A 26,569-nucleotide genomic window follows, 5' to 3' on the forward strand; every position below is an offset into this window, starting at 1 on the left:
CTTGCAGGTGGTGTTCCTATACACCTGCTGCACTTGCCCTTCTAGGTGGTAGGGGTTGCAGGTTTAGAAGGAGAGGTTGAAGGTGGCTTGAGTTGCTGCAATGCATCTTGTAGATGGTACACACTGCTGCCACTGTGCGTCAGTGGTGAAGGGAGTGAATGTTGAAGGTGTTAGATGGGATGCCAATCAAATGGGCTACTTTACAAGATGCCAATCCATTAAAAAAGTGTGAGATCCAACTGCATTTCAAGCTAAGGACAACAGTTTGGTGAGAAAGGTTTTTTTTTGTAAAGTGCTTTTAGACATTTTGTCATGCTGAAAGGTTGAATCTCAATGCAAATTGTTCCTGGATTGACATAGTGCTGCAAGTTAGTTAGCTCAGACGACAAGATGGCCTGAGTTTACATATTAGACTTTGGTATAACAATTGTTATGCACATCCATGATGAACAAAACCAAAAATAATTTAGAAAAAGGGACAGTTTCAAACCATTGTAATAATCATACAAAAATGACCACAAATCTACAAAGCCAAATTTAACAAAATAATGGGAGGGTCTGATTTGAAATGATAACTTGCCTCCCTCTTTCAGATGGTAATTAGTTGTGTCTACTTCTAGCAATTTCCTTTTATTTCAATTGATCTTTAATTTGTGCTAGATAACTATCCTGATTAAAGAGGCATTCAGCATATTTCACAGTAATCTGTTCTGGTCACACTGAACCAACTCCAGCGCAATTCAGTTCTGTTGTTCCAGCTAATAAATAAAAGACAAAAACTACTCTTCAGCATTTGTTTTGTTACTGTAATGTCAGTGGTCTGCTGTAAAACCAGATCTGAATGACTGAATCGAATATGCATGCAGAAATGTGCCACACTCAATGATGGCCTTAATCCACCAGGCTAGTCAGTCAATGTAACATTACAAAGTATTTAGAGCACAGGAACTAACAAATTTTGCCCTACAGGTCCATGCCAGTGTTTAATGCTCCACATGAGCTTCCTCCTACCCTTCTACATCTAGCCCAATCAAAATCCTTCTATTCGTTTCTCCTGCATATGCTTATCTAGCTTCTCCCTAAATGCATCTACACTATTCACCTCAACTACTCTGCATGGTAGCAAATTCCACATTTTAACCACTCTCGGGGTAAAGAAGTCTCTTCTGAATTCCCTACTGGATTTATTAGTAACTACCTTATAGTTATGGTCCCTCGTTCTGGTTTCACCTACAAATGGAAACATCTTCTCCATGTCTACCCTATCAAACTCTTTCATAAACTTAAAGCCCTCGATGTTGTCACCACTCAGCTCTTCTCTTTTCTACAGGAAAAAAAAGCCAAGCCTGTTCAATCCTTCCCGATAGGTATAACCTTTCAGTTCTGTTATCAGTCCAGTAAAGCTTTTTTTTGTACCTGCTCCAGTGCTTCTAGGCCCTTTTTATAACATGGAGACCAGGACTGTTCACATTATTCCAAGTGTGCTCAAACCAAGGTTCTATTCACATTTAAGATAACTTCTCTGCTTTTCAATTTTAACCCTCTAGAAGTGAACCTCTTTTTTTTTTAATTGTTTCTATTGACCCATGTCACTACCCTTTGTGACGTGTGTATCTCTGCCCCCAGATCTAGAGTCCATTATCAAAGATTTTATAGCAGAGCAATTAGAGAACAGTGGTAGAATCGGGCAGTCAGCATGGATTTACGAAAGGGAAATCATGCTCGACAAATCTACTAGAATTCTTCGAGGATGTAACTAGTAGAGTTGATGACGGGGAGCCAGTGGATGCCGTTTATTTGGACATTCGGAAGGCTTTCGACAAAGTCCCACATAAGAGATTAGCATGTAAAATTAAAGCGCATGGGATTGGAGGTAGTGTATTGCGATGGATAGAAAATTGGTTGGCAGACATAAAACAAAGAGTAGGGATAAATGGGTCTTTTTCCGAATGGCAGGCAGTGACTAGTGGCATATCGCAGGGATCGGTGCTAGGACCCCAGCTATTCACAATATACATTAATGATTTAGATGAGGGAACTAAATGTAATATCTCCAAATTTGCAGATGACACAAAACTGGGTGGGAGGGTGAGTTGTGAGGAGGATGCAGAGAGGCTTCAGGGTGATTTGGACAAGTTGAGTGAGTGGGCTAATGCATGGCAGATGCAGTATAATGTAGATAAATGAGAGGTTATCCACTTTGGTAGCAAAAACAGGAAGGCAGATTATCTGAACGGCTATAAACTGAGAGAGGGGAATATGCAGTGAGACCTGGGAGTTCGCGTACACCAGTTGCTGAAGGTAAGCATGTCGTTGCAACAGACGGTAAAAAAGGCAAATGGTATGTTGGCCTTCATAGCAAGAGGATTAAAGTACAGGAGCAGGGATGTCTTGCTGCAATTATACAGGGCCTTGGTGAGGCCACACCTGGAATATTGTGTGCAGTTATGGTCTCCTTATCTGAGGAAGGATGTTCTTGCTATAGAGGGAAGGTTTACCAGACTGATTCCTGGGATGGCAGGACTGACGTATGAGGAGAGATTGAGTCAGTTAGGATTATATTCGCTGGTGTTCAAAAGAGTAAGGGGTGGGGGGGGGGGGGGAGAAATCACATAGAAACCTATACATTTTTAACAGGACTTGACAGGGTAGATACAGGAAGGATGTGCCCAATGGTGGGGGAGTCCAGAACCAGGGGTCATAGTCTAAGGATACGGAGTAAACCTTTCAGGACTGAGATGAGGAGAAATTTCTTCACCCAGAGAGTGGTGAGCCTGTAGAATTCACCACCACAGAAAGCAGTTGAGGCCAAAACATTGTATGGATTCAAGAAGGAGTTAGATGTAGCTCATGGGTCTAAAGGGATCAAAGGGTATGGGGTGAAAGTGGGAACAGGCTACTGAGTTGGATGATCAGCCATGATCTTAAATGAATGGCCCACTCCTGCTCCTATTTTCCATGTTTCTATGATCTCTGTTCCTCTACCCCATTTGGACACTTATTTTCCAATGAGTTCTACCAAAAATGAACTACCTTACACTTATCTATACTGAAGTTCATTTGGAAACTGAACACACATTCTGCAAGGTCATTAATGCCTTCCTGTATTTTGTTGCAATTCTCCTCTGTATTAACTATATTAACTACACCCTCAATTTTGTCTCATCTGCAAATTTTGAAATTGTACTTCTGACTTTCAAGTCCAAATTGTTTTTGCAAATGGTGACCAACAGTGGTCCCAGCACTGACCCCTGTGGAACACCACATTTCACCATTTGCCAATCTGAGTAACTACTTTTAAATCACTGCTCTTTATTTTGTTTCGTAGCGAAGGCTTTTTGGAAATCTAAATGCATTACGTCTACTGCAGTGCACTAATCTTCCCTTTTGTTACTTCTTCAGATAATTCAGTAAGGCTGGTGAAGTATGACCTTCCCTTTTGAAACGAGTGCTGACTATGATCGGTTAGCCAATATGATTAACAGTTCTCACTCTTCAGGTGCTGCCCCTCATTTAAATCTGCCGTCATCATCTCTCTCAATAAAAAAACAAACCCTTGACCCCACTGCCCTTGCAAACTACTGTCCCATCTCCAACTTCCCTTTCCTCTCCAAAGTCCCTGAACGTGCTGTCATGTCCCAAATCCATGCCCGTCTTTCCCAGAACTCCATATTTGCATCACTCCAATCAGGTTTCAACCCCGTTCCAAAGGACCAAAAAACCTCCAACCAAAGTAACAAATGACATCCCATGTGACGGTAACAAAGGTAAACCACCCCTCCTCGTCCTTCTCAAACTGTCTATTGCCTTTCACACAGCTAACTACACAATCCTTTTCCAATACCTCTCCACTGTCCAGTTGCGTGGGACTGCTCTCAACCTGGTTCCATTCTTATCTAACAAATTGCATCCAGAGTATTACTTGCGATTGCTTCTCTTCCTGGTCCCACACCATTACCTCTGGTGTCTCCTAAGGGTCTCTCCTTGGGCCCCTCTTATTTCTCATCTACATGCTGCCCCTGCCCCTCAGTGACATCATCAAAGGCATGGCATTAGTTTTCACATGTATACTGATGTCACACAACTCTTACCACACTACCACCTTTGATTCCTCCACTGTCGCTAAATTATCAGACTGCTTATCCAACATCCAGTGCTGGATGAGCAGAAATTTCATCCAATTAAATATTGGAAGACTGAGCCCCTGCTCCAAACTCTGTTCCCTAACTACTGACTCCAGCCCTCTCCCTAGCAACAGTCTAAGATGAAACCATCTGTTCATAACCTTGATAGCATAACTGACCTCAAGTTGAGCATCTGACCATATATTCGCATCATCACTAGGATCACCAATTTCTATCTCTATCAACTGACTTTGCCCCTGTCTGAGCTCATCTGCTGTTGCAACCCATCATTTATGCCGTCATTACCTCTAGACTTCACTATTCCAATGCATTCTACTTTCCGTAAACTTGAGATCATCCAAAACTCTGCTGCCCATGTCTGACCTCGCACCAAGTCCCATTCCCCCATCATCACCCCTGTTCTCACTGACCTACACTGGCTCCCAATCAAGCAACGTCTTGAATTTAAAATTCTGTTTTCAAGTTCCTCCATGGCCTCACCCCTCCCCATCTCCGTAATCTCCTCCAGCCCCACAACCCTCCAAGACATCTACATTCCTCCAATTCTGACTTCTTGTGAATCCCTGATTTTAATTGCTCCACCATTAGTGGCCTTCAGTTGCCTAGTTTCCAAACTCTGGAATACCTTCCCTACACCTCTCCGCCTCTCTTTCCTCCTTTGTAGAGGAGTGAGTATTCTTGGATTATGAACTCCTAATTCAAAATACATTATTTTTAAAATTACTATAGATGTCTAAACTGCCCCTCACCTCCACCACTCTCCCTCTCAATCCCCTTCCCATGTTTTCCCCTGTCCGCCTCTCCCTCCCTCCATTCCATCTGCTCTTCTTTCTTGCCCCTTTATGTTCTTGTTCTCTCCAGACACACATTTTGACAGTGTACTTATGCTACAACTTTTATATGAATGCAAATTAGATTTGAGCATGCATCATCAATAACAACTTGTATTTATGTATGGCATGTGGCAAATCCAGTTCAATTTGGGCAAGTGTGAGAGCATCCACAAATTGGAATATGAATTATACAAACTAGGAGCTTTGAATGCATTTCTATTCACCACTGAATCTCAGAGATAGAAGGTGTTGGATGGATTATTGAAGTGCATATTTTGGATCTATATGGGTATCTAATTGGTAACTTTGAATTCCCACTAAAGGGGAGTCTCATGCAGTGAACAAATAAATTGCCTGATTCCATGTCTTTAGCAGTAAGATTTTTTTTTGTTCAGTGTCTTACAATTTTGAAGTAACATTTATCTTGGTGTAAGTGTAGTGTAAAACTTGTCATAAACACAATACATAATGATAAATCATTGAACGTAGAAGTTGTTCCTCACAGGTAGGGTGAATTCAGAAATCAAAATGTCAGCTGTGCACAATATCCTGTCACCTTCACTTTTGAAATACAGCGGAATTTGAATTTTGTGTGATTAATGAAGTGGACCCACTACACCAGTTGGAGATTGAAGAATCCTCAAATTACTCTGCTGATCGCTTGTTGCTCTGACCTTTGAATTTGTCTTTCCCCACCCATCCTCTCGAGCAGGACTCATCTTCCTTGGGTTTGCTAGCCAGATGACAGTTCTTATATTAGCTGAGCTAAGGCTCAGGCTGAGAAGGTACAGGATTCACTGGCCTCTATTTTCTTTGAGCCTTCTCAGACAGCTGAGCTTTCCATTTCTCCTCACCTCTTCAGATGCCCCTCAGAACAGTCAGCCTTCAGAAGTCTCAGCCCGCTGCCTTCATCTGCAGCAAGTGCGGTAGATACTGCTGTGTCAGAGTAGGGCTCCTGGGCCACGCCAAATTAATTTTAACACAACTGACCACCAAGCCGCAAACCATTGTCTCAAGATGGAAGCCTGCTAGCACAGTCCGGTACAGCTGAGCTACTAACATGTGGCTCCCCCAAGTACCCGTGTGATTTCACTCACTGGACTCATCATAAACCAGAGAGAACTGGCTGAAAATGCTTTCCAATACCAGACATAGACTTGCCATAATGGAGCTTTGTCGTGCATTACATGTTTATCTTCAGTGATCTCATTGACAGGGTCCACACTGTTGATCTCAGCATGTTACCAACTTTAAAATATAATCTGCAAGTATAAAACTTGTAAACAAAATACATAATGATAAATATGCTCCTTACTCAAAAACTTATGGAGCCTTTGGGAGACAGTAGGCTCATTTACATAGAGGTGCTGAGTGGCCAGAGTATGGAAGCCACTGGAGACTCAACTAGCCAGAATGCTATTGCGATATATTTTGTAAGCTTGTACTGTTATGCAATAATTTCACCCTGAATTGACCCAATTCGCACACTACCAACAGGTATAAAATATACTCCATGCAATTCTGTAGCTCACTTATTGTTTTACATGTATAATACATTTTTGGAGAATGGTTAGCTCTCAAAACTGAGTAACAGGATACAAGTTACAGTCTTCTCATCATACAAATAAGGCAGCTAAATAACTAAAGTCAGACTGGATATTTGAATGACTGATGTAGCCATCTTATTAAGCAGCTTAGGTGCATCATAAGACATGGCCATAACACTCAAACAAGTTTACAGTACTATTTGAACCTCAGGATAAATGCACTAATTTTTAAGCGTTCTAGAAAGTAGATTTAAATTGTTTTCAGTTCCCAAAAGCTGAATAAATAAATAAAGCACTATGTCCACACTACATATCAGTGCAGAGAAGAGGATCGATTAGCAGTGCCACAGAGATAGAACTTCATTTATTAAGGCAACACAAATATGATATTAGCAACACTAAACAAATATTTATTTACTGATTTCAATCGTCTTCAGGGCACTTTCATGCCAAAATATTTTTACTAAAGCAAAACACAGTACACATGCATGCCTGACTGTAAAGATTCCAGTGTTAAAGCAGTCACAGGAATCTTGCCCATAAATATCAGAGTTTGAAATAATTATGCATTTGAAGATTTCTGACTAAATGGTTGTATTGGAGGTGTTTATTAAAATATCAATTTGCGATCTAGAAAGATATTTAAAATTAAACTACAATGCTTGGGGGGGCTGAATCTACCTATCCCCAAAGTTTTGTAATAGAATGGTGCAGAAATGTCATGCTGTTGCTGATAGTGACCAGTGGAAGAACTAAACTAGGTGACTTTTTTTGAAAACCACTACAAGGAAAAAGTTGCATAAATTTAGCATCAGCATTTCATAAATAACCTCTTGTTTTCCAACTCTACTTAATATTCTCATTTCAAGATCTGTCATCCATGAATATGAAAGATTTATACATCATAATGCATGATAACAAATGATTGAATTTAGGTAGAGTACAACAGTTTCAATGTTACACTGATAGACACACTGACCAATTCCTGCTATTTTTCATCTACTACATCATGTTCAGTAAAGAATTACTTACTTCCCCATATAGGAATGTCTTTGCTTTCTGCCTTCATTACAATGGAAGCCATGGTCATGGTAACTGGAATAGCATCAAAATATGAAGAATGTGGTGCTAATGTCAATATAGGTGCTTCTGTAGGCAAAGCACGGCGCCCTTTTACACTCATCCAATGAAAGCCACCCGCAAACCACATAGCTCTCATTATCACTTTCAGCAAAAAATCCAATGTCCTACAAAACACAAAATATAAATATGTCAGAGTACAATTTTCATATGAATGATGCACTTAGAATCCAACAGTTGAGAAACCGCAGAACTTGCACAAATTTCCATCAACTTCAGTTGTTTTTAAAAATAAAAAATAAAAAAAGTTGAAAAATAAAAATGGCTGCTGGCTTGCTCCTTTAGTAAGGAAAGCAAGCAATTTCTAGATTCACTAAACATATCAACTTGGAGAAAAAATATACAGTTTATCGATCCATATTCAAATTAAATGGTGGGAGTTAGTCAACTTGCCAGATAGGTAGGAGATTTTGTGTGTTCTAATTTATAGTGGCTTGCTACATCACTTCAGGGGCAGAAAGACATGAGTGAATCAGTGAGCTGTGTGACAAACCAGCAATATTTGTAGTCATTTTTCACAAACTTGCCAATAAATTGGAACTCAACCACCTAGAAGAACAAACAAGGGCAGCAGACACATGCGAACACCACCACCTGCAAGTTCCCCTCCAAGTAAATTACTACTCTGAATTGGTAACATATCAGCATTCCTTTGCTGTCACTAGATCAAAATTCTGGAACTCCCTTCCTAACAAGAACACCTGCAGTTCAAGGTGGCAGCTCACCACCATCTTCTCAAGGGCAATTAGGGATGGACAATAAATGCTGGCCTTGCCAGCAATGCCCACATCCCATGAAAGAATAATTTTAAAAAAAATCAGATTTATTGAATTCATATTCAAAATTTGACATGGTGAAATTTCAACTTAATACTTACTGGTTGCTGGTCCAATACCATATACCTTTCATTTTATTGCACGACCAGCTGGTCCACATAGCGAGAATTTCGGAACCATTATTGTGAAAAAATACGCACTGCTCAAAAAGAATGGCATTTATGACTTAAAAAAAAACTAAGTGAAATTGCTAAACAGTAAAGCTTCCAAGAGAACTGAAGATGTAGAATATGCTACTGTTAAGTGCAGAAACTACAAACGCATATTGAATAGTTTTTTCAAGTTAACACTATTTGCAAAGGAAGAAGGAAAAAAAATTGCTCAGTCCAGAACAGGATTTACAAACATGCACACACCATTAATGTTAATACTGGGCCAACAAGTAAGAATAATAGAAATTTACAATGATGAAGATTATAAGCCCTTAAGACTAGCTGGTGCTGTGATTTTTCAGCTCAAGCATTATAATGCTGAAACAAAATTATTGTCAAAGCTGTTCAAATGTCAGACGTACCTTGATTACTATAATATTTATCCTTCAAAACACAACAGCATGCGCACAATTTTACTTGGATATAAAAGCTTTCATTCTGCATGCCCTACTGTCCCCCTTTATTCTCCTGGTCTTTTTTTTAAAAGAATACTTATTCCTACCTAATCTATCTTTCTGGAAAAAAGCTCACAAGATGTTAAACCACTCATTTCTCTGCCTGGCTCGAAGTGGGAACAATGTTGGAAAATGGATTTTTAATTAAATAAAAGTGGAGCTTTGGAACCAAATTCCAGGACAACGCTGAGTGAAACGGTTGTTTGTGAAATGGATGCAAATTTAACTGTCAAAACAGCAAGGGCTTGTTAATGGATGGATAAATATGTCTGAACTGTGAAAACCAGAACAATTTGCATTTCTTTAACACTATTAACGAGGTAAAATGGACCTAGGTGCTTCACCAGAGAGTTAACAACATTTGACACTGAGTCACTTTGGAGATGTTAGGACAGACTGCCAAAAGCTTGGTCAAAGGGGTAGGTTTTAAGGGGCACCTAAGAGATAAGAGAGGTGAAGAGGTTCAGGGAGGGAATTCCAGAGCTTACTACCTAGGCAGCTGAAGCCAATAGCGGAGTGATTAAAATTGGGGATGTGCAAGAGGACAAAATTGGAGGAGTACAGAGATCTCTAAGGCTTGTAGGGCTGGAGGAAGTTACAGGGATGGGGAAGGGCGAAACCATAGAAGGTTTTGAGAATTTTAAAATTGAGACATTGCCAGACCAGGAGCTAATGAAGGTCAGCGAGCACAGGGATGATGGGAGAATCTGACTTGGTATGAGTTTGGATTTACTTCAAATTTATGTAGGGTGGAGGATGGCCAAAACAGCACTGAAATAACCAAGTTAAGAGGTAAGAAGGCCAAGAACGAGGCTTTCAACAGCAAATGAACTGAGACAGAGGGTGAGTCGCGCAATGCAATGGAGGCGGAAGTAGGTGGCCTTGGTAATGGATGTGATCGTAAGCTCTTCTTGGGTTTAAGTACGATACCAAGGTTGTGAGCAGTCTGGTTCAGCCTTAAGACAGTGATCAGGAGTAGGGATGGAATTGCTGGCAGGAGTCGGTCATCTCAACTGGAGAAAATTTCTGCTCATCTAGTACTGGATGTCAGACAAATAGAGTAAGACAAAGAGAGGTGGTGGTGAGGGACAGCTGTGTGTCGTCTGCATTAAAGGCCTGCTTGGGTCTGCAAATGAGACCCGACCCGAGCCCAACAGAACCCCATCCGACCCCGAGTCCAACCCGGCCAGAGTCCTTCCATTTTTTTCCGTGCCCAACCCGACCAACTTACCTTCTTTTTCACTTTGTTCCTTACCTGCACAAGCTTAAAATAACTCACAAAACCACCTTTAAAGTCCAAAAAGTAAATTAACAGAGTCACTTACCTGAGGGGGTGATACAGCGTGCCCGACCTGACCCTAACCCGAACGCTGGACCCGGAAGCGCGACCCGACCAGAACCCGACATGTCGTGTGTCCCGTCGGGTTCGGGTCCGGGTCGGGTAGCAGGCCTGCAGTCTGCGTACATTTGGAACATGTGTTTTTGGATGATGTCGAAGAGCAGCATGTAGTTGAGGAATAGGAGGGTTCCAAGAACAGATCCTTGAGGGACTCCAGGGCTAACAAAGCAGGAGGGAGGAGATGCCATTGCAGATGTCTAGATAGATAAGAGAGTAGCCCAACCTACCTGAACGATGGAGGAGGCACTGGAGGAGGATGATGGGGTCAACTGTGTCAAAGGCTGAATAGAGGCCGAGAAGGATGAGAAAGGATAATTTACCATGGTCAGTCACATAGGATGTCATTTGTGATTTAGGTAAGGGCCGTGTCAGCATTGTGGCAAACACAGGGACTTGACTGGAGGAAGTCAAACATGGGAGTTGTAAACAATTACAAGTGAAGGAGGGCGGGGGGGTGTGTGTGGAGAAGAGCGAGAGGGAGGGGGGGGGGGGGTGGGGGGCATGTTACACACAGTTAACAATTTAGTGTATAAAATCATACAAAAACTTTGATGAAGAGAATGCATTAGATTTTCTAAAAGGTGCTTGATAAGGCAGCTTACTGCAAGCTTGTTACTGAAGTACAGACTCATGACCTAAGAGGAAATGTAACAGCATGGATGAAAGTTGGTTTATGAATAGGTAATAGAGTAAATTAAAAGCTAAATACTGCAGGTGCTGGAAATATAAAATAAAAACAGAAAATACTCAGCAGGTCTGGCAGCATCTGTGGTGAGAAAAACAGAGTTAACGTTTCAGGTCTGTGACCTTTCATTAGAACTTGGAAAAATTAGAATGTCATAGGTTTTGAGCAAGTGAAAGGAGGGAGGGTGGGAAGAACAAAAGGGAAGGTCTGTGATAGGGCAGGAGAGATTAAATGACAATAGTTTTCATGGTACAAGGCCAAAGGGAGTGGTAATGGGATAAGTAAAGAAACTAAAGATGTGTCTAGAGGAGGAGATGTAAATGGCAGGGTAGCTGCCGTTGGAACGCAAAGTGAAGAAAAAAAATGGAACCAGCAAAAGAAATATGAAACTAAATGGGGGAAGAAGTTGTGATCTAAAATTGTTGAACTCAATATTGAGGCCAGAAGGCTGTAAAATGCCCAGTCAAAAGATGAGGTGCTGTTCCTCAAGCTTGCGTTGAGCTTCATGGGAACACTGTAGCAGACCAAGGACAGAAAGGTCAGAGTGGGGGCATGGTGGAGAATTGCCCAGCATTTTTAATTCACCGCCTTGCTCCCACTCTGACTTTTCTGTCATTTGACTGGGCACTTTATAGCCTTCTGGACTCAATGTTGAATTCAATTTTAGATCATAGCCTTTGCCCTCAATGTGCTTTCTGTTTCTTTGCTGCTTTTTTTCCCCCTCTCGTTTCTTTCTTTCCTTTACTTTGTGTTCAGATGACAAATTTCCTGCTATTCACATCTCTAGACACATCTTTTGTTTCTTTCCTTGCCATTTAATCTCTCCTGCCCTCCACCCCATCAGAGACCTTCCCTTTCGTTCTTCTTCCCACCCTCCCCCTTTCACTTGCTCAAAACCTATTGCATTTCTAACTTTTCCCAGTTCTGATGAAAGGTCACAGACATGAAACGTTAACTGTTTTTCTCTGACAAATGCTGCCAGATTTGCTGAGTATTATCAGCATTTTTCTGTTTTTATTTAAAGTTAATGGGTGCTGCCCACATTGAAGGGTTCGAAATTGTGTACCTCAGGTATCAGTGCTCAGTCCATTTTGTTTTCAACATTGATGATTTTGGCTTGGCTATAACAGCAAGAACTTTGTATTTATATAGCACCTTTAACATGGATAAACATCAAAAGACACTTCACACAGTATCAAAAATAGGCATTGAGCCAACAAGGGAGATAACAGGAGAGTTGACCAAATGCTTGATCAAAGAGGTAGGTTTTTAAGGAGACCCTTAATGCAAGAGAGGGAGGTGGAAGTATGGAGATTTTTAGGGAAAGAATTACTGATGGGGCTAGACGGCTGAAAGCATGGCTGCCGGTGGTGAAGAGGGTGGGGTTATACAAGAGATCAGTATCAGCAGACTGAGTTCTGGGATGGTTATTGGGCTGGAGGAGGTTACAGAGATAGGGAGGGTTAAGGCCATGAAGAGATTTTCACAAAAGGATGAAAGTTTTAAATTGGAGGTGCTGGGACCGAATATACATCAGAAAGGACAGGAGTGATGGGTGAGCTTTAGATGACCTCTCGTCTACACAGTATTGAAGATGGGAGGTTGGACACGAGAGCACTGGAGGAGTCAGATCTGTGGGTGGCAAAGAAATGAATGAGGCTTTCAGCAAATGGGCTGGAGCAGGCAATGATTGAGGTTAAAGAAGGCAGTCTTTGTGACAGAGAGGTTGCGAACAGAAGCTCAACACGGGTCGATTAAGAGACTGAGGTTACCATTTGTCTGGTCCAACCAAGACAACAGTTGAGGAGAGTGCTAGAACTGTTGCCAAGGGGCCAAAATCACCAGCTTTAGTCATTGCAATGTTTATCTGAGGGAAACTGCAGTTCTCCAAGACCTTATGTTGCACAAGCAGTCTGACAACATGCAGATAGTAGAAAAATCTAGAGGGGTGATGGAGAAGTATTGCTGGATGTCATCAGCATACATCTGGAAGCTGAGCTTGCATCTCTGGATGAAGCTGCCAAAGGGCAGCATGTAGATGACAGAGAAGGGCCTATGGTTAGATCCTTACTGGAACTCCAGAGGTAAAGTGCAGGACTGGGAAGCTGGAAATGCTCTGCCTGGAACTGCATGTGTTATGAGCAGAACCAACTGAGAGTAGTCCCATCAATCTGGCTAATGGAGAAGCGTTGGAGAAGGATGCTGTAGCTGAGTATACAAAAAGCTGCAAGAAAGTAGAAGAGGAAGGAAAATGCACTATGGTAGGAGAAGATGCCATCTACGACTTTGATTAGGGTGGCTTCAGTTCTGTGGCGGGGTCTGAAACCTTAATCATCTTATATACCTCAATTAGATCTCCTCTCATTCTTCTAAACTCTAGAGAGTAAAAGGCCTAAACTGCACAATCTCTCTTCATATGACAAACCCCTCATCCCTGGAATCAATCTGGTGAACCTCCTCCGAACTGCCTCCAATGCAACTACATCCCTCTTCAAGTAAGGGGACCAAAACTGTACGTAATACTCCAGGTGCGGTCTCACTAATGCCTTGTACAGTTGCAGCAACACTTCCCTACTTTTATATTTTATTCCTTTAGCAATAAATGCCAAAACTCCAGTTGCCTTCCTCATTACCTGCTGTACCTGCTTTATGCGATACATGCACGAGGACACCCAGATCCCTCTGCACCGAAGCACTCTGCAGTTTCTCTCCATTTAGATAATAATTTGCTTTTCTATTCTTCCAACCAAACTGGATAACCTCACACTCATCCACGTTAAACTCCATCTGCCAAATTTTGGCCCATTCACCTAACCTATCCATATCCATTTGTAAATGTCTTATTTCTTTATTTCAACTTACTATCCCACCTATTTTAGTATCATCTGCAAATTTGGCTATAGTACTTTCTATCCCTGCATCCAAGTCATTAATACAGATTGTAAATAGTTGAGGCCCGAGGACCGAACCCTGTGGCATCCCACTAGTTATATCTTGCCAACCAGAAAAGGACCCATTTATCCCGACTCTCTGTTTTCTGTTGGTTAGCCAATCCTCTATCCGAGCTAATAAATTGCCCCTAACCCCAATGTAATCTTACCTTGTGTATTAACCTTTTGTGCAACACCTTATCAAATACCTTCTGGAAGTCCAGATATACATCTACAGGATCCCTATTATCCACTTTGCTTGTCACAGCTTTGAAGAAATCTAGCAAATTAGTCAAACACGATTTACCCTTCACAAAACCATGCTGACTCTGATGGATTGCGTTTTGACTTTCTAAATGTCCTGTTATTACTTCCTTAATAATAGATTCTAACAATTTCCCCACGACAGATGTTAAACTAACTGGTCTATAGTTTCCTACTTTCTGTCTCTCTCCCTTTTTGAATAAGCTTTTTTCCAATCCACTGAAACCTTTCTCGCACCCTGGGAATTTTGGAATATTATAACCAATGGATCCACTATCTCCGCTGCCACTTCCTTTAAGACCCTTGGATGTAGGCCATCAAGCCCTGGGGACTTGTCTGCCTTCAATCCCAATAGTTTGCTCGGTACTTTTTCCCTAGTGATGATGATTGTTCTAAGTTCCTCCCTTTCTATAACCTCTGCATTACTGATTACTATTGGGATGGTACTAGTGTCCTCCACTGTGAAAACTGAGGCAAAACATTGATTTAATGTCTACGCCATTTCTGTGTTTCCCCTCTAATAACTCCCCAGTCTCATCCTCCAAGGGAGCAACATTCACTTTAGCTACGCGCTTACCTTTTATATACTGATAGAAGCTTTTGCTATCCGTTTTTATATTTTGCGCTTGTTTTCTTTCATAATTTACCTTTGCTCTTTTTATTACTTTTTAGTAACCCTTGTTGATCTTTAAAAGTTTCCCAATCTTCCAGCCTGCCACTGGCCTTTGCAATATTGTATGCCTTAGATTTTGTCTTTATGTTATCCTTAACTTCCTTGCTTAGTCATGGATGTTTTTCCTCCCTCTTAGAAACTTTCCTCCTCTTTGGAATATGTTTTAGTTAGGAGGAATTGAATATCTCCTTAAACATCTGCCACTGCTCATCAACTGTCCTGTCTTTTAGTCTTCCTGGCCAGTCCACTAGGGCCAAATCTGTCCTCATGCCTATGGAATTACCTTGGTTTAACTCCAGAACAGTAGTGTGGGACTCCAGTTTCTCGCCCTCAAACTGAGTTTGAAATTCTAGCATGCTATGATCACTCTTCCCTAGAGGATCCTTACTATGAGATCATTAATTAATCCCACCTCATTACACAATACCAAATCTAGAATAGCCTGCTCCCTGGTTAATTCCACAACATAATGCTCCAAAAAACAATCTCCAACACATTCAATGAACTCTCCCTCGAGGCTACCTTTACCAATTTGATTAATCCAGTCTATATGCATATTAAAATCACCCATGATTATTGCCGTACCTTTCTTGCAAGCTTCCAGTATTTCCTGGTTTATACTGTGCCCAACTGCGGAACTACCGTTTGGGGACCTATAGATTACTCCCACCAGGAGATGAGCCGTGGCTAGAAAATACATTTGCATATGAACAGTGTGTGTTTGGAAGGACAAAGCAGGCATTCCTGACACATTCAATCCACAATGGACTTCTGATCACCAAACGTTGCAAGTGGGGGAGCTCGCATTCCAGGTTGACTGCTAAGATGGCCGAATACATAAACAGACATGGTCAAACCAGCTAGTCACATGACTAACCTGCTGGGCAACCTGAGTTTTTTGAATTTGTACACACAGTCTGGGAAGAGTGCCTGTTTGCTCCTGGACTGAGAAGATCTCACTCTCACAAGCTTCTGAATCCACTGAAGACACACGAACTCCAAGAGAGAAGAATCTCCGACAGCGAACAAGGTATGAGAAGAAAACTGGGCCCCAATGAAAAGCAAGATCCATCTACAATCAAGGACTCTACAGTGAGCTCAAAGAACTGTAACAACTCTTCAGATACTGCCTCAAACTTTTCCACTTTATTTTTCTTCTGCTCTTTTCTGTCTCTATTTGCATGTGTGTATTACGTATGCAGGCTAGTGTGGGCGCATTGTGTATCCGTGGGCGTTAGCTGAATTAGAGTTTAAGTTTAATAAATTTCAACTTATCTTCTTTAAACCTAAAAAAGCCTGTTTGTGTTGGTTTCTTTGCCTTATAATAGGAAAGCGGTGAACAAGGATTCACCGAGGGGGAGCTCAAAAGATGGTGTGTTTAAAATTAAACCCTGTTACGCTAAGACCAGGTGAAGGCTTAAAGGGAACCCTGGACCTCTTTCTCAGCTGGTTGTAACACTGGTGATTGCACAGTGCTCAGTTCCGTTCACAACTCCACCGATAATGAAGCAGTTCATGTCCATGTGCAGCAAGACCTGGACAACATTTAAGGTTGGGGCCTAAGATGGCCATTTCTAACAAGGCATTCAACAAAATTACCATCGTTGAATCCCCCCCGCACCCCCCCCACCAACAACATCCTGGGGTCACCAGTGACCATAAATATAACTGGACCAGCCACATAAATAGTGTGGTACAAGAGCACGTCAAAGGCTGGGCATTCTCTGGTGTCTAACACACCTCCCGACTCCCTGAAGCCTTTCTACCATCTACAAAGCACAAATCAGAAGGGTAATGCAATTTTCTTCACTAGGCTGGATGAGTGCAGCTCCAAAACACTCATGAAGCTCAACACCATCCAAGACAAAAGAAGCCCACTTGATCGGCACACCATCCACCACCTTAAACATTCAAGCTCTACACCACAGGTGACCATGGCTGCAATGTGTACCATCTACATCACTTGTGGTGCAGGAAACAGACACAGTCAAGGGCCCTGTCAACCACGGTGGACTGGAATCTTAGGTTGAGGAAAAACAAAGACATATTGGAAGCATTGGTATGGGCAGTGTCATCTTCAGAACAGATGCGATGAAGACAGAGAAACTGGAAGAATGGAATAGAATCTTTACAAGAGGTGGGGTGTGAAGTAGCGTCGTCAAGGTAACTGTGGGAGTCAGTGGGCTTATAGTGGATATTGGTCAATATCCTATCCCCAGAAATAGGGAGATAAAAGTTGAGGAAGGGCAGAGTCAGAGATGAACAATTTGAAGGCAAGGAAGGGTGGAATTTAGATGAAGTTTTCCACATCTGGGCGAAAGCAGGAAATGGCACTGGTACAGTCATCAATGTACCAGAAAAAAAAAGAAAGAGAGATGAGGGAGTTGACCGAGAAGGACTGAAATGAGTGTTCCATATATCCAACAAAAAGGCAGAACCCATATAGGTTCCCATAACAACACCTTTTACTTGGAGGAAATGAGTGGAATCAAAGGAGAAGTTGTTCCAAGTGAGAACAAGTACAGCCAGGTGGAGCAGAGTGATGGTGGATGGGACTGGTTGGACTTCCGTTCAAAGACGATGACGAGAGCACTCAGGCTAACCTTGTGGCGAACGGAGATGTGGAGGGATTGGACAACAATGGTGAACGGGAGATGGTTAGGGCCAGGATACAACCTTGAAAATACGTATAGAGTGAAGATTTAAAGTAACACTTATTTTTTGATAAATTTTGTAAATATATTCAATAAGTATGTACCTTGAAGTAAATATGTATTCAATATTTTGGTACAATCCTAAACAGTATAAAGTTAGATGCAAAGGTTGCCACATAGCCTTCCAAACTGTTTGAAACATTAGTGATAATTACATTTACGAAATCTTCCATGAACGACATTATTTGATAATTAAATTGCTATATTATTACTTTGCAATTCTGGTCAATCTTTTTTTAAAATGCAAAGCTGACTCCTCCCACAGGAGGGTTCAGCGGTGCTCTTCCGCCAGTGTTATTAAAGATATGACATCCACAACCCAGTCCTTTCATTCAGCTTGCCTCATTACTGATGGAACCGTCCATTTCAGCTTTATCTCATCAACCTGGGTTTACCTGTTTTAAGCTTCCAAAACTAGACTTGGAAACATTTGTCAGTGTTTCGGCCCTCATTAGTGGATAAACCTTAAATCCACCAAAGAAAATTGTGGCACGATTAACTGAAATTTGTAACCAATCTCACCAAATTGAAACAGCTAAACCCAGCCAGCAGCATAACAACAGCAATGGAGCTGCAAGGCGGCAGCTCATGGACTTCTACATATTCACCAATTTATTAATCTCTTCTTTGTTCCCCAGCTGACCCAGGTCCATGAAGAAAATTATAAATTGGTACAATCATGTGCCAAAACTCACTCTGCTCACCGATGCTTTCAGCATATAGAACTGTAATTTGAAATAAAAATATATTCAGAGTGCTAACTGACAGAACACATGTTGACTAGCACCAACTGTTTTACTGCTCATCCAGTCAAGCAGCATCAGTACTCAGTCCTGCATCTGGGCTGCTCCCTAAACATGTGACATGTCATTACCTCTGAACCCTTTCCACTGATGCAGACTGCAATGCTGATTAAGCACTTCAAATGTTTGCACCAATCAGTAGGGAAGAACAAAGAACAAAGAAAATTACAGCATAGGAACAGGCCCTTCGGCCCTCCAAGCCTGCACCGATCCAGATCCTCTATCTAAACATGTCGCCTATTTTCTAAGGGTCTGCATCTCTTTGCTTCCTGCCCATTCATGTATCTGTCTAGATACATCTTAAAAGACGCTATCGTGCCCGCGTCTACCACCTCCGCTGGCAACGCGTCCCAGGCACCCACCACCCAAAGAACTTTCCACGCATATCCCCCCTAAACCTTTCCCCTCTCCCTTTGAACTCGTGACCCCTGGTAATTGAATCCCCCACTCTGGGAAAAAGCTTCTTGCTATCCACCCTGTCTATACCTCTCATGATTTTGTACACATCAATCAGGTCCCCCCCTCAACCTCCGTCTTTCTAATGAAAATAATACTAATCTGCTCAACCTCTCTTCATAGCTAGCGCCCTCCATACCAGGCAACATCCTGGTGAACCTCCTCTGCACCCTCTCCAAAGCATCTACATCCTTTTGGTAATGTGGCGACCAGAACTGCACGCAGTATTCCAAATGTGGCCGAACCAAAGTCCTATACAACTGTAACATGACCTGCCAACCCTTGTACTCAATACCCCGTCCGATGAAGGAAAGCATGCCGTATGCCTTCTTGACCACTCTATTGACCTGCGTTGCCACCTTCAGGGAACAATGGACCTGAACACCCAAATCTCTCTGTACATCAATTTTCCCCAGGACTTTTCCATTTACTGTATAGTTCACTCTTGAATTGGATCTTCCAAAATGCATCACCTCGCATTTGCCCTGATTGAACTCCATCTGCCATTTCTCTGCCCAACTCTCCAATCTATCTATATTCTGCTGTATTCTCTGACAGTCCCCTTCACTATCTGCTACTCCACCAATCTTAGTGTCGTCTGCAAACTTGCTAATCAGACCACCTATACTTTCCTCCAAATCATTTATGTATATCACAAACAACAGTGGTCCCAGCACGGATCCCTGTGGAACACCACTGGTCACACGTCTCCATTTTGAGAAACTCCCTTCCACTGCTACTCTGTCTCCTGTTGCCCAGCCAGTTCTTTATCCATCTAGCTAGTACACCCTGGACCCCATGCGACTTCACTTTCTCCATCAGCCTACCGTGGGGAACCTTATCAAACGCCTTTATGAAGTCCATGTATATGACATCTACAGCCCTTCCCTCATCAATCAACTTTGTCACTTCCTCAAAGAATTCTATTAAGTTCGTAAGACATGACCTTCCCTGCACAAAACCATGTTACCTATCACTGATAAGCCCATTTTCTTCCAAATGGGAATAGATCCTATCCCTCAGTATCTTCTCCAGCAGCTTCCCTACCACTGACGTCAGGCTCACCGGTCTATAATTACCTGGATTTTCCCTGCTACCCTTCTTAAGCAAGGGGACAACCTTAGCAATTCTCCAGTCCTCCGGGACCTCACCCGTGTTTAAGGATGCTGCAAAGATATCTGTTAAGGCCCCAGCTATTTCCTCAGTAACCTGGGATAGATCCCATCCGGACCCGGGGACTTGTCCACCTTAATGCCTTTTAGAATACCCAACACTTCCTCCCTCCTTATGCCGACTTGACCTAGAGTAATCAAACATCTGTACCGAACCTCAACATCCGTCATGTCCCTCTCCTCGGTGAATACCGATGCAAAGTACTCGTTTAGAATCTCACCCATTTTCTCTGACTCCATGCATAACTTTCCTCCTTTGTCTTTGAGTGGGCCAATCCTTTCTCTAATTACCCTCTTGCTCCTTATATATGAATAAAAGGCTTTGGGATTTTCCTTAACCCTGTTTGCTAAAGATATTTCATGACCCCTTTTCGCCCTCTTAATTCCTCGTTTCAGATTGGTCCTACATTCCCGATATTCTTTCAAAGCTTCGTCTTTCTTCAGCCTTCTAGACCTTATGTATGCTTCCTTTTTCCTCTTAGCTAGTCTCACAATTTCACCTGTCATCCATGGTTCCCTAATCTTGCCATTTCTATCCCTCATTTTCACAGGAACATGTCTCTCCTGCACGCCAATCAACCTCTCTTTAAAAGCCTCCCACATATCAAATGTGGATTTACCTTCCAACAGCTGCTCCCAATCTACATTCCCCAGCTCCTGCTGAATTTTGGTATAGTTGGCCTTCCCCCAATTTAGCACTCTTCCTTTGGGACCAGCAAAGTCTTAAGCCAAACAAGTGGTTACTGTGGCTTAGCAAAACAAGAAATTTCATGGTTAAACATGCCCATACAACGATTTATGCAGAAATGCATTCTGCATGTATTAACCTGTTTTGTAGAATGACTGTCCTTTGAAAAGTTAGCACTGTAATACCTTATCTACAGTAGTGAACCAGAGTGGAGACTCATTTGATTTTGTTCCTTTTCAGCACAAAATTTACAGAATAAAGATTTAAATAGAAGTTTTGAAAAGTCAGTGCCTCATGCCATATTCATTTTACTTTTCCACCACTACAAATTATGAAGTCAGAAACAAAACAAAACTCAAGTAATTCTGCATTGTAGTATCGCCTGTAGCTATTACTGCAGTTGCTCAATTATTAAATAAACATTTGCCTCATACTTGATAAAGCTACAGCAAGATTGCTGTATTTAATAATGAGCACCATCATTAGTCATGTTTAGCAAATGTAGAACTGCAACCTATTTTATCAGCAGCTTCACACAATTCAGTACAAACCTAAAATGGGAATTGAGGATTAGGACTATTGACATTTGCAGCACAGAATGCTGTGCTGGCTCTTTTTCTGGAGAAACTAATCCCACCGACCTGCTCACTCCCCAAATCCCTGCACTTTCTCTACTATGGAACTATCAATACAGACCAGGAAGGTCCCAAATTTCACCTTGCACGGTAAGGAACTAATGGTTCTCAGCCAGAGCAATTGTAAGGGTGCAGTAATTCTGGGTTTAAGGATTGAGGCAGGATGGTTAGAGGGGGGCGGGGGCGGGGAGGGAGGAAAAATTGGAGGGGGAAAAAAAGAATCAGCCAGAGTTCATGCTTCTTGTTCAATAATTTTCTCACTGACATCTTCTCTGCTTTTCTCCCTCAGCAACCTCTGCACCGAACAACTTCTTCGTTGTTTTCAACCTCTCAACTCATCATTCTCGCTCACCTCTGAGTTCACTGCCTAAATTTCCTCCTCCATATAAACTCCCAACCCATATCACAGTCATCCCCTTGACATCTCACATGCTCTTGGTAGTCCCAATGTATCAATCACAGAGCAGGCCATCTCTGATCATTTCCTTGCATCACTCTCCACCCACATTCCCCTTCCACACCCTAACACCAACTCCTTCGGTATCCGATCCTGGGAAGAAAACTATCCCCAATTCATTTACAATTGCACTTTCAAAATTCCAACCGTCTAGCCTTTGGCCTGTCATTCAACACATTTCTGGAACTACAATTTGCACAACCGCAGCCTCACCTCCACCTCTGATGCCCCAGTCCTCAATAAAACCATTACCCTTTCTCACCCTGGCTGTTCCCCCAGCATGGCCCTCACCTCCACTCCCTCAAGTCCAAGTGACGCAGACATGAAAGGAGTGGAAATAGGTCCTCCCAATCTACTTTAGCTTTCCTCTTAATATCTTGAAAACTTTGATCAAATCACACCTTAACTCTCAATTCCAGGGAATACAGCCCGAATTTGTGTAAACTCTACTTGTAATTTAACCCTTGATGTCAAGACATTATAGATCTACACTGCACTCTCTCCATGGTCAATATACCAACACCTTACATAATTAATTTAAATTATAAATCATCCCAAGGCACTTCACAGGAGCATTATAAAACAAAATATGACACCAAGCCACTTTGGCGATATCAGGTCAAATGAGCAAAAGCTTGGTCAAAGAAGTGCCTTAAAGGAGGAAAGCGAGGTGTAGGGAAGGAATTGCTGACCTTAGGGCCGAGGCAACTAAAGGCACGGCTACCGAGGGTGGAGCGATTAAAATCGGGGATGCTCAAGAAGCCAGAATTAGATGAGTGCAGACAGCTCAGAGGGTTGTGGGGCTGGAGGAGATAGGCAGGGGCGAGACAATGGCTTCAGTCTTCACAATATTTAAATTGTAGGAAGTGTCTGCTCATCCAGTACTGGATGTTGGCTAAGCAGTCTGATAATTTAGCAACAGTGGAGGAGTCAAGAGAGGTGGTGGGCGTCGTCAACTTGTTATCTGAAAACTAATGCTGTGCTTTTGTATGATGTCACTGAGGAGCAGCATGTACATAAGCATAGGAGGGTGCCAAGGGTAGATCCTCAGGGGACATGGGAGGTAACAGTGAGGGAACAGTAAGAGAAGCTGCTGCAAGTGATACTCTGGCTACAATTAGATAGCTAGGAATGGATTCAGGCAAGATCAGTACCACCCAGTTTAATGGAAATATGGGGGATGGAACACAGATGGGTATCATGGACAACAAGCTGAGTTAGGAAGGGTATGAGGGGGAGATAGGAGAAAACCTAGAGAAAGATGCGATTTCAGGGCTGGGGCCTAGGAAGTTTAGCCCACTGCGTTGCGGCAGAGGCAGCTGATAGGATGGTCTCAAACTTAGTGTCAAACAAGTTCATGAGCTCCTTGCACTTATTGTTGGCGGTGAGGGTGGAGAAACAGAGAAGGGTTCAAGAATATGCAGTAGAGAAAAGGCAGCGGGGTTATCTTTGCATTCCAGATGATCCTGGAAAAATGAGCAGTTTTAGCAGATGAGAGCAGCACCCAAAAGTGCTTTATCTGGTCCAACCTAATATTACAGGGATGGTTAAAGCAGTTGTCCACCATATTCTTATTAATGTGTGGTGTTCAGAACTGCTTACAGTACTCCAGGTGTGGACTGAAAAAGGTTTTGTATAGCTAAAGCATGACTTTTAACCGCTTGTATTCTAGTGTTCTAGATGATGAGCCTAGGGAAGGGAGTGCAGATAGTCTCAGTCATCTCATTATCAAAAAGGAGGTGGTGTTGGGTGTCTTGCAAAGCATTAAGGTAGATAAGTCCCCAGGGCCTGGTGGGATCTACCACAGAATACTGAGGGAGGCAAGGGAAGAAATTGCTGGGGCCTTGACAGAAATCTTTGCATCCTCATTGGGGACAGGTGAGGTCCCAGAACAAGGAACAGTACAGCACAGTAACAGGCCATTCGGTCCTCCAAGCCTGCGCCGATCTAGATGCCTGCCTAAACTAACACCTTCTGCACTTCCGGGGCCCATATCCCTCTCTTCCCTTCCTATTCAGAGGACTGGAGAATAGCCAATGTTGTTCCTTTGTTTAAGAAGGGTAGTAAGGATAATCCAGGAAATTATAGGCCGGTGAGCCTTACGTCAGTGGTAGGGAAATTTATTTGAGAGGATTCTTCGGGACAGGATTTACTCCCATTTGGAAACAAAAACTTATGAGCGAGAGGCAGCATGGTTTTATGAAGGGGTGGTCGTGTCTCACTAATTTGATTGGGTTTTTTGAGGAAATGACGAAGATGATTGATGAAGGAAGGGCAGTGGATGTTATCTATATGGACTTCAGTAAAGCCTTTGACAAGGTCCCTCATGGCAGACTGGTACAAAAGGTGGTGAAGTCACATGGGATCAGAGGTGAGCTGGCAAGACGGATACAGAACTGGCTCGGTCATAGAAGACAGAGGGCAGCAGTGGAAGGGTGCTTTTCTGAATGGAGGGATGTGACTAGTGATGTTCCGCAGGGATCTGTGCTGGGACCTTTGCTCTTTGTAGTATATATAAATGATTTGGAGGAAAATGTAGCTGGTCTTATTAGTAAGTTTGCGGACGACACAATGGTTGGTGGAGTTGCGGATCGTGATGAGGATTGTCAGAGGATACAGCAGGATATAGATCGGTTGGAGACTCGAGCGGAGAAATGGCAGATGAAGTTTAATCCAGACAAATGTGAAGTAATGCATTTTTGGAAGGTCTAATGCAGGTGGCAAGTATACAGTAAATGGCAGAACCCTTAGGAGTATTGACAGGCAGAGAGATCTGGGCGTACAGGTCCACAGGTCACTGAAAGTGGCAACACAGGTGGATAAGGTAGTCAAGAAGGCATACGGCATGTTTGTCTTCATCGGTCGGGGCATAGAGTATAAAAATTGGCAAGTCATGCTGCAGCTGTACAGAACCTTAGTTAGGCCACACTTAGAATATTGCGTGCAATTCTGGTCGCCACACTACCAGAAGGACGTGGAGGCTTTGGAGAGGGTACAGAAGAGGTTTACCAGGATGTTGCCTGGTCTGGAGGTCATTAGCTATGAGGAGAGGTTGGAAAAACCCGGATTGTTTTCACTGGAACGACGGAGGTGGAGGGGAGACATGATAGAGGTTTACAAAGTTATGAGCGGCATGGACAGAGTGGATAGTCAGAAGCTTTTTCCCAGGGTGGAACAGTCAGTTACTAGGGGACATAGGTTTAAGGTGAGAGGGGCAAAGTTTAGAGGGGATGTGCGAGGCAAGTTCTTTACACAGAGGGTGGGGAGTGCCTGGAACTTGCTGCCGGGGGAGGTGGTGGAAGCAGGTACGATAGCGATGTTTAAGAGGCATCTTGACAAATTCATGAATAGGATGGGAATAGAGGGATACGGTCACCGGAAGTGCAGAAGGTTTTAGTTTAGGCAGGCATCAAGATCGGCGCAGGCTTGGAGGGCCGAATGGCCTGTTACTGTGCTGTACTGTTCTTTGTTATTTGTTCTTTAGATATAAAGGCCAGATTTCCATTAGCCTTTTTAATTACTTTCTGTTCCTGTTCATGATATTTTAATGATGTGTGCACCTGCACATCCTAGCTTTCCCCCATTTAGAAAGTATCTTGTTCTATGCTGAAGTCCAAAGTAGATGACCTAACATTTGCCACAATTTTGCCTTAATCCATCTCTGTGCAATTTTATGCTTCAATCTATACTGCTTACAATGCTGCCTTTCTTTGTGTCATTGGCAAACTTGTATATGTGGCTTTCTATCCCATTATCTAAGCTGTTAATGAATACTGTGAATAGTTGAGGCCCCAATACAGATCCTTGCTGGACACCATTAGACATATCCTGCCAATTTCACTACCTGTCCATTATTCCTACTCATTGTCTTCTACCCTCAGCCAATTTCCTGACCAAGTCAATAATTTACCTTCAATTCCACGAGCTTCAACTTTAGCTAACAGACTCTTATGGGGTTATCAAATGCATTCTGGAAGTCCACATAAATAACATCCATTGACTGTCCCTGTCAACTACTTTAGTCACTTCAAAGAACTCAAATCAGATTTGTCAGGCATGATCTACCTTTACAAATCCATGCTGACTCTATGATGAACTAAAAATTTTCAAGGTGTTCAGTCGTCCTAACCATAATTATAGGTTCTAACAAGTTCCCAACAACAGATGTTAGGCTGACGAGTCTATATTGCCTGGTTTCCCTCGGTCACCTGTCTTAAATAGTGGATTGCATACACAATTTTCCAACCTAAAGGAACGGTTCCTGGTCAAAAGAACTTTGAAGGATTATAGTTAGGACATCTGCATAGTTCCCACCTACTACTTTTAAATGACACAATGGGCTGGATTTTGGAAGGGCTGCAGAAGCAGGTGGGCCTGCTGGCTAGCATGATGATTTGCCAGCACGTTCCCATCTCGGGGCAATTTCTGAATAGGCTGGTTGGGTTGGGGAGAGGGCTGATGGCTATCCGCCTAGAAGCGATATTTCATCCTCTCCCCTCTCCTTTAAAAAATTAGGTTCTTTCACAAATTAAAGAAACCATAAACCCTCATTGTACAATACAACACTGCATTCTTAAACCCACCA

At 42.5% G+C, this 26,569-nt stretch overlaps 1 protein-coding gene across 2 annotated transcripts in view; it reads right to left on the reverse strand.

Annotated features, from left to right (window-relative positions):
- LOC137384533 (lysophosphatidylcholine acyltransferase 1-like) overlaps positions 1 to 26,569 on the reverse strand; it is a 294,731-nt gene that overhangs the window by 113,339 nt on the left and 154,823 nt on the right. For both annotated transcript variants that reach the window (XM_068058678.1, XM_068058684.1), the window contains exon 3: positions 7,558 to 7,772. In XM_068058678.1, the coding sequence (XP_067914779.1) occupies positions 7,558 to 7,772 (215 nt within the window). The remainder of the gene's footprint in view (positions 1 to 7,557; positions 7,773 to 26,569) is intronic.

This window comes from Heterodontus francisci, chromosome 2, assembly GCF_036365525.1.
Source record: "Heterodontus francisci isolate sHetFra1 chromosome 2, sHetFra1.hap1, whole genome shotgun sequence".
Classification (NCBI taxonomy): domain Eukaryota; kingdom Metazoa; phylum Chordata; class Chondrichthyes; order Heterodontiformes; family Heterodontidae; genus Heterodontus; species Heterodontus francisci.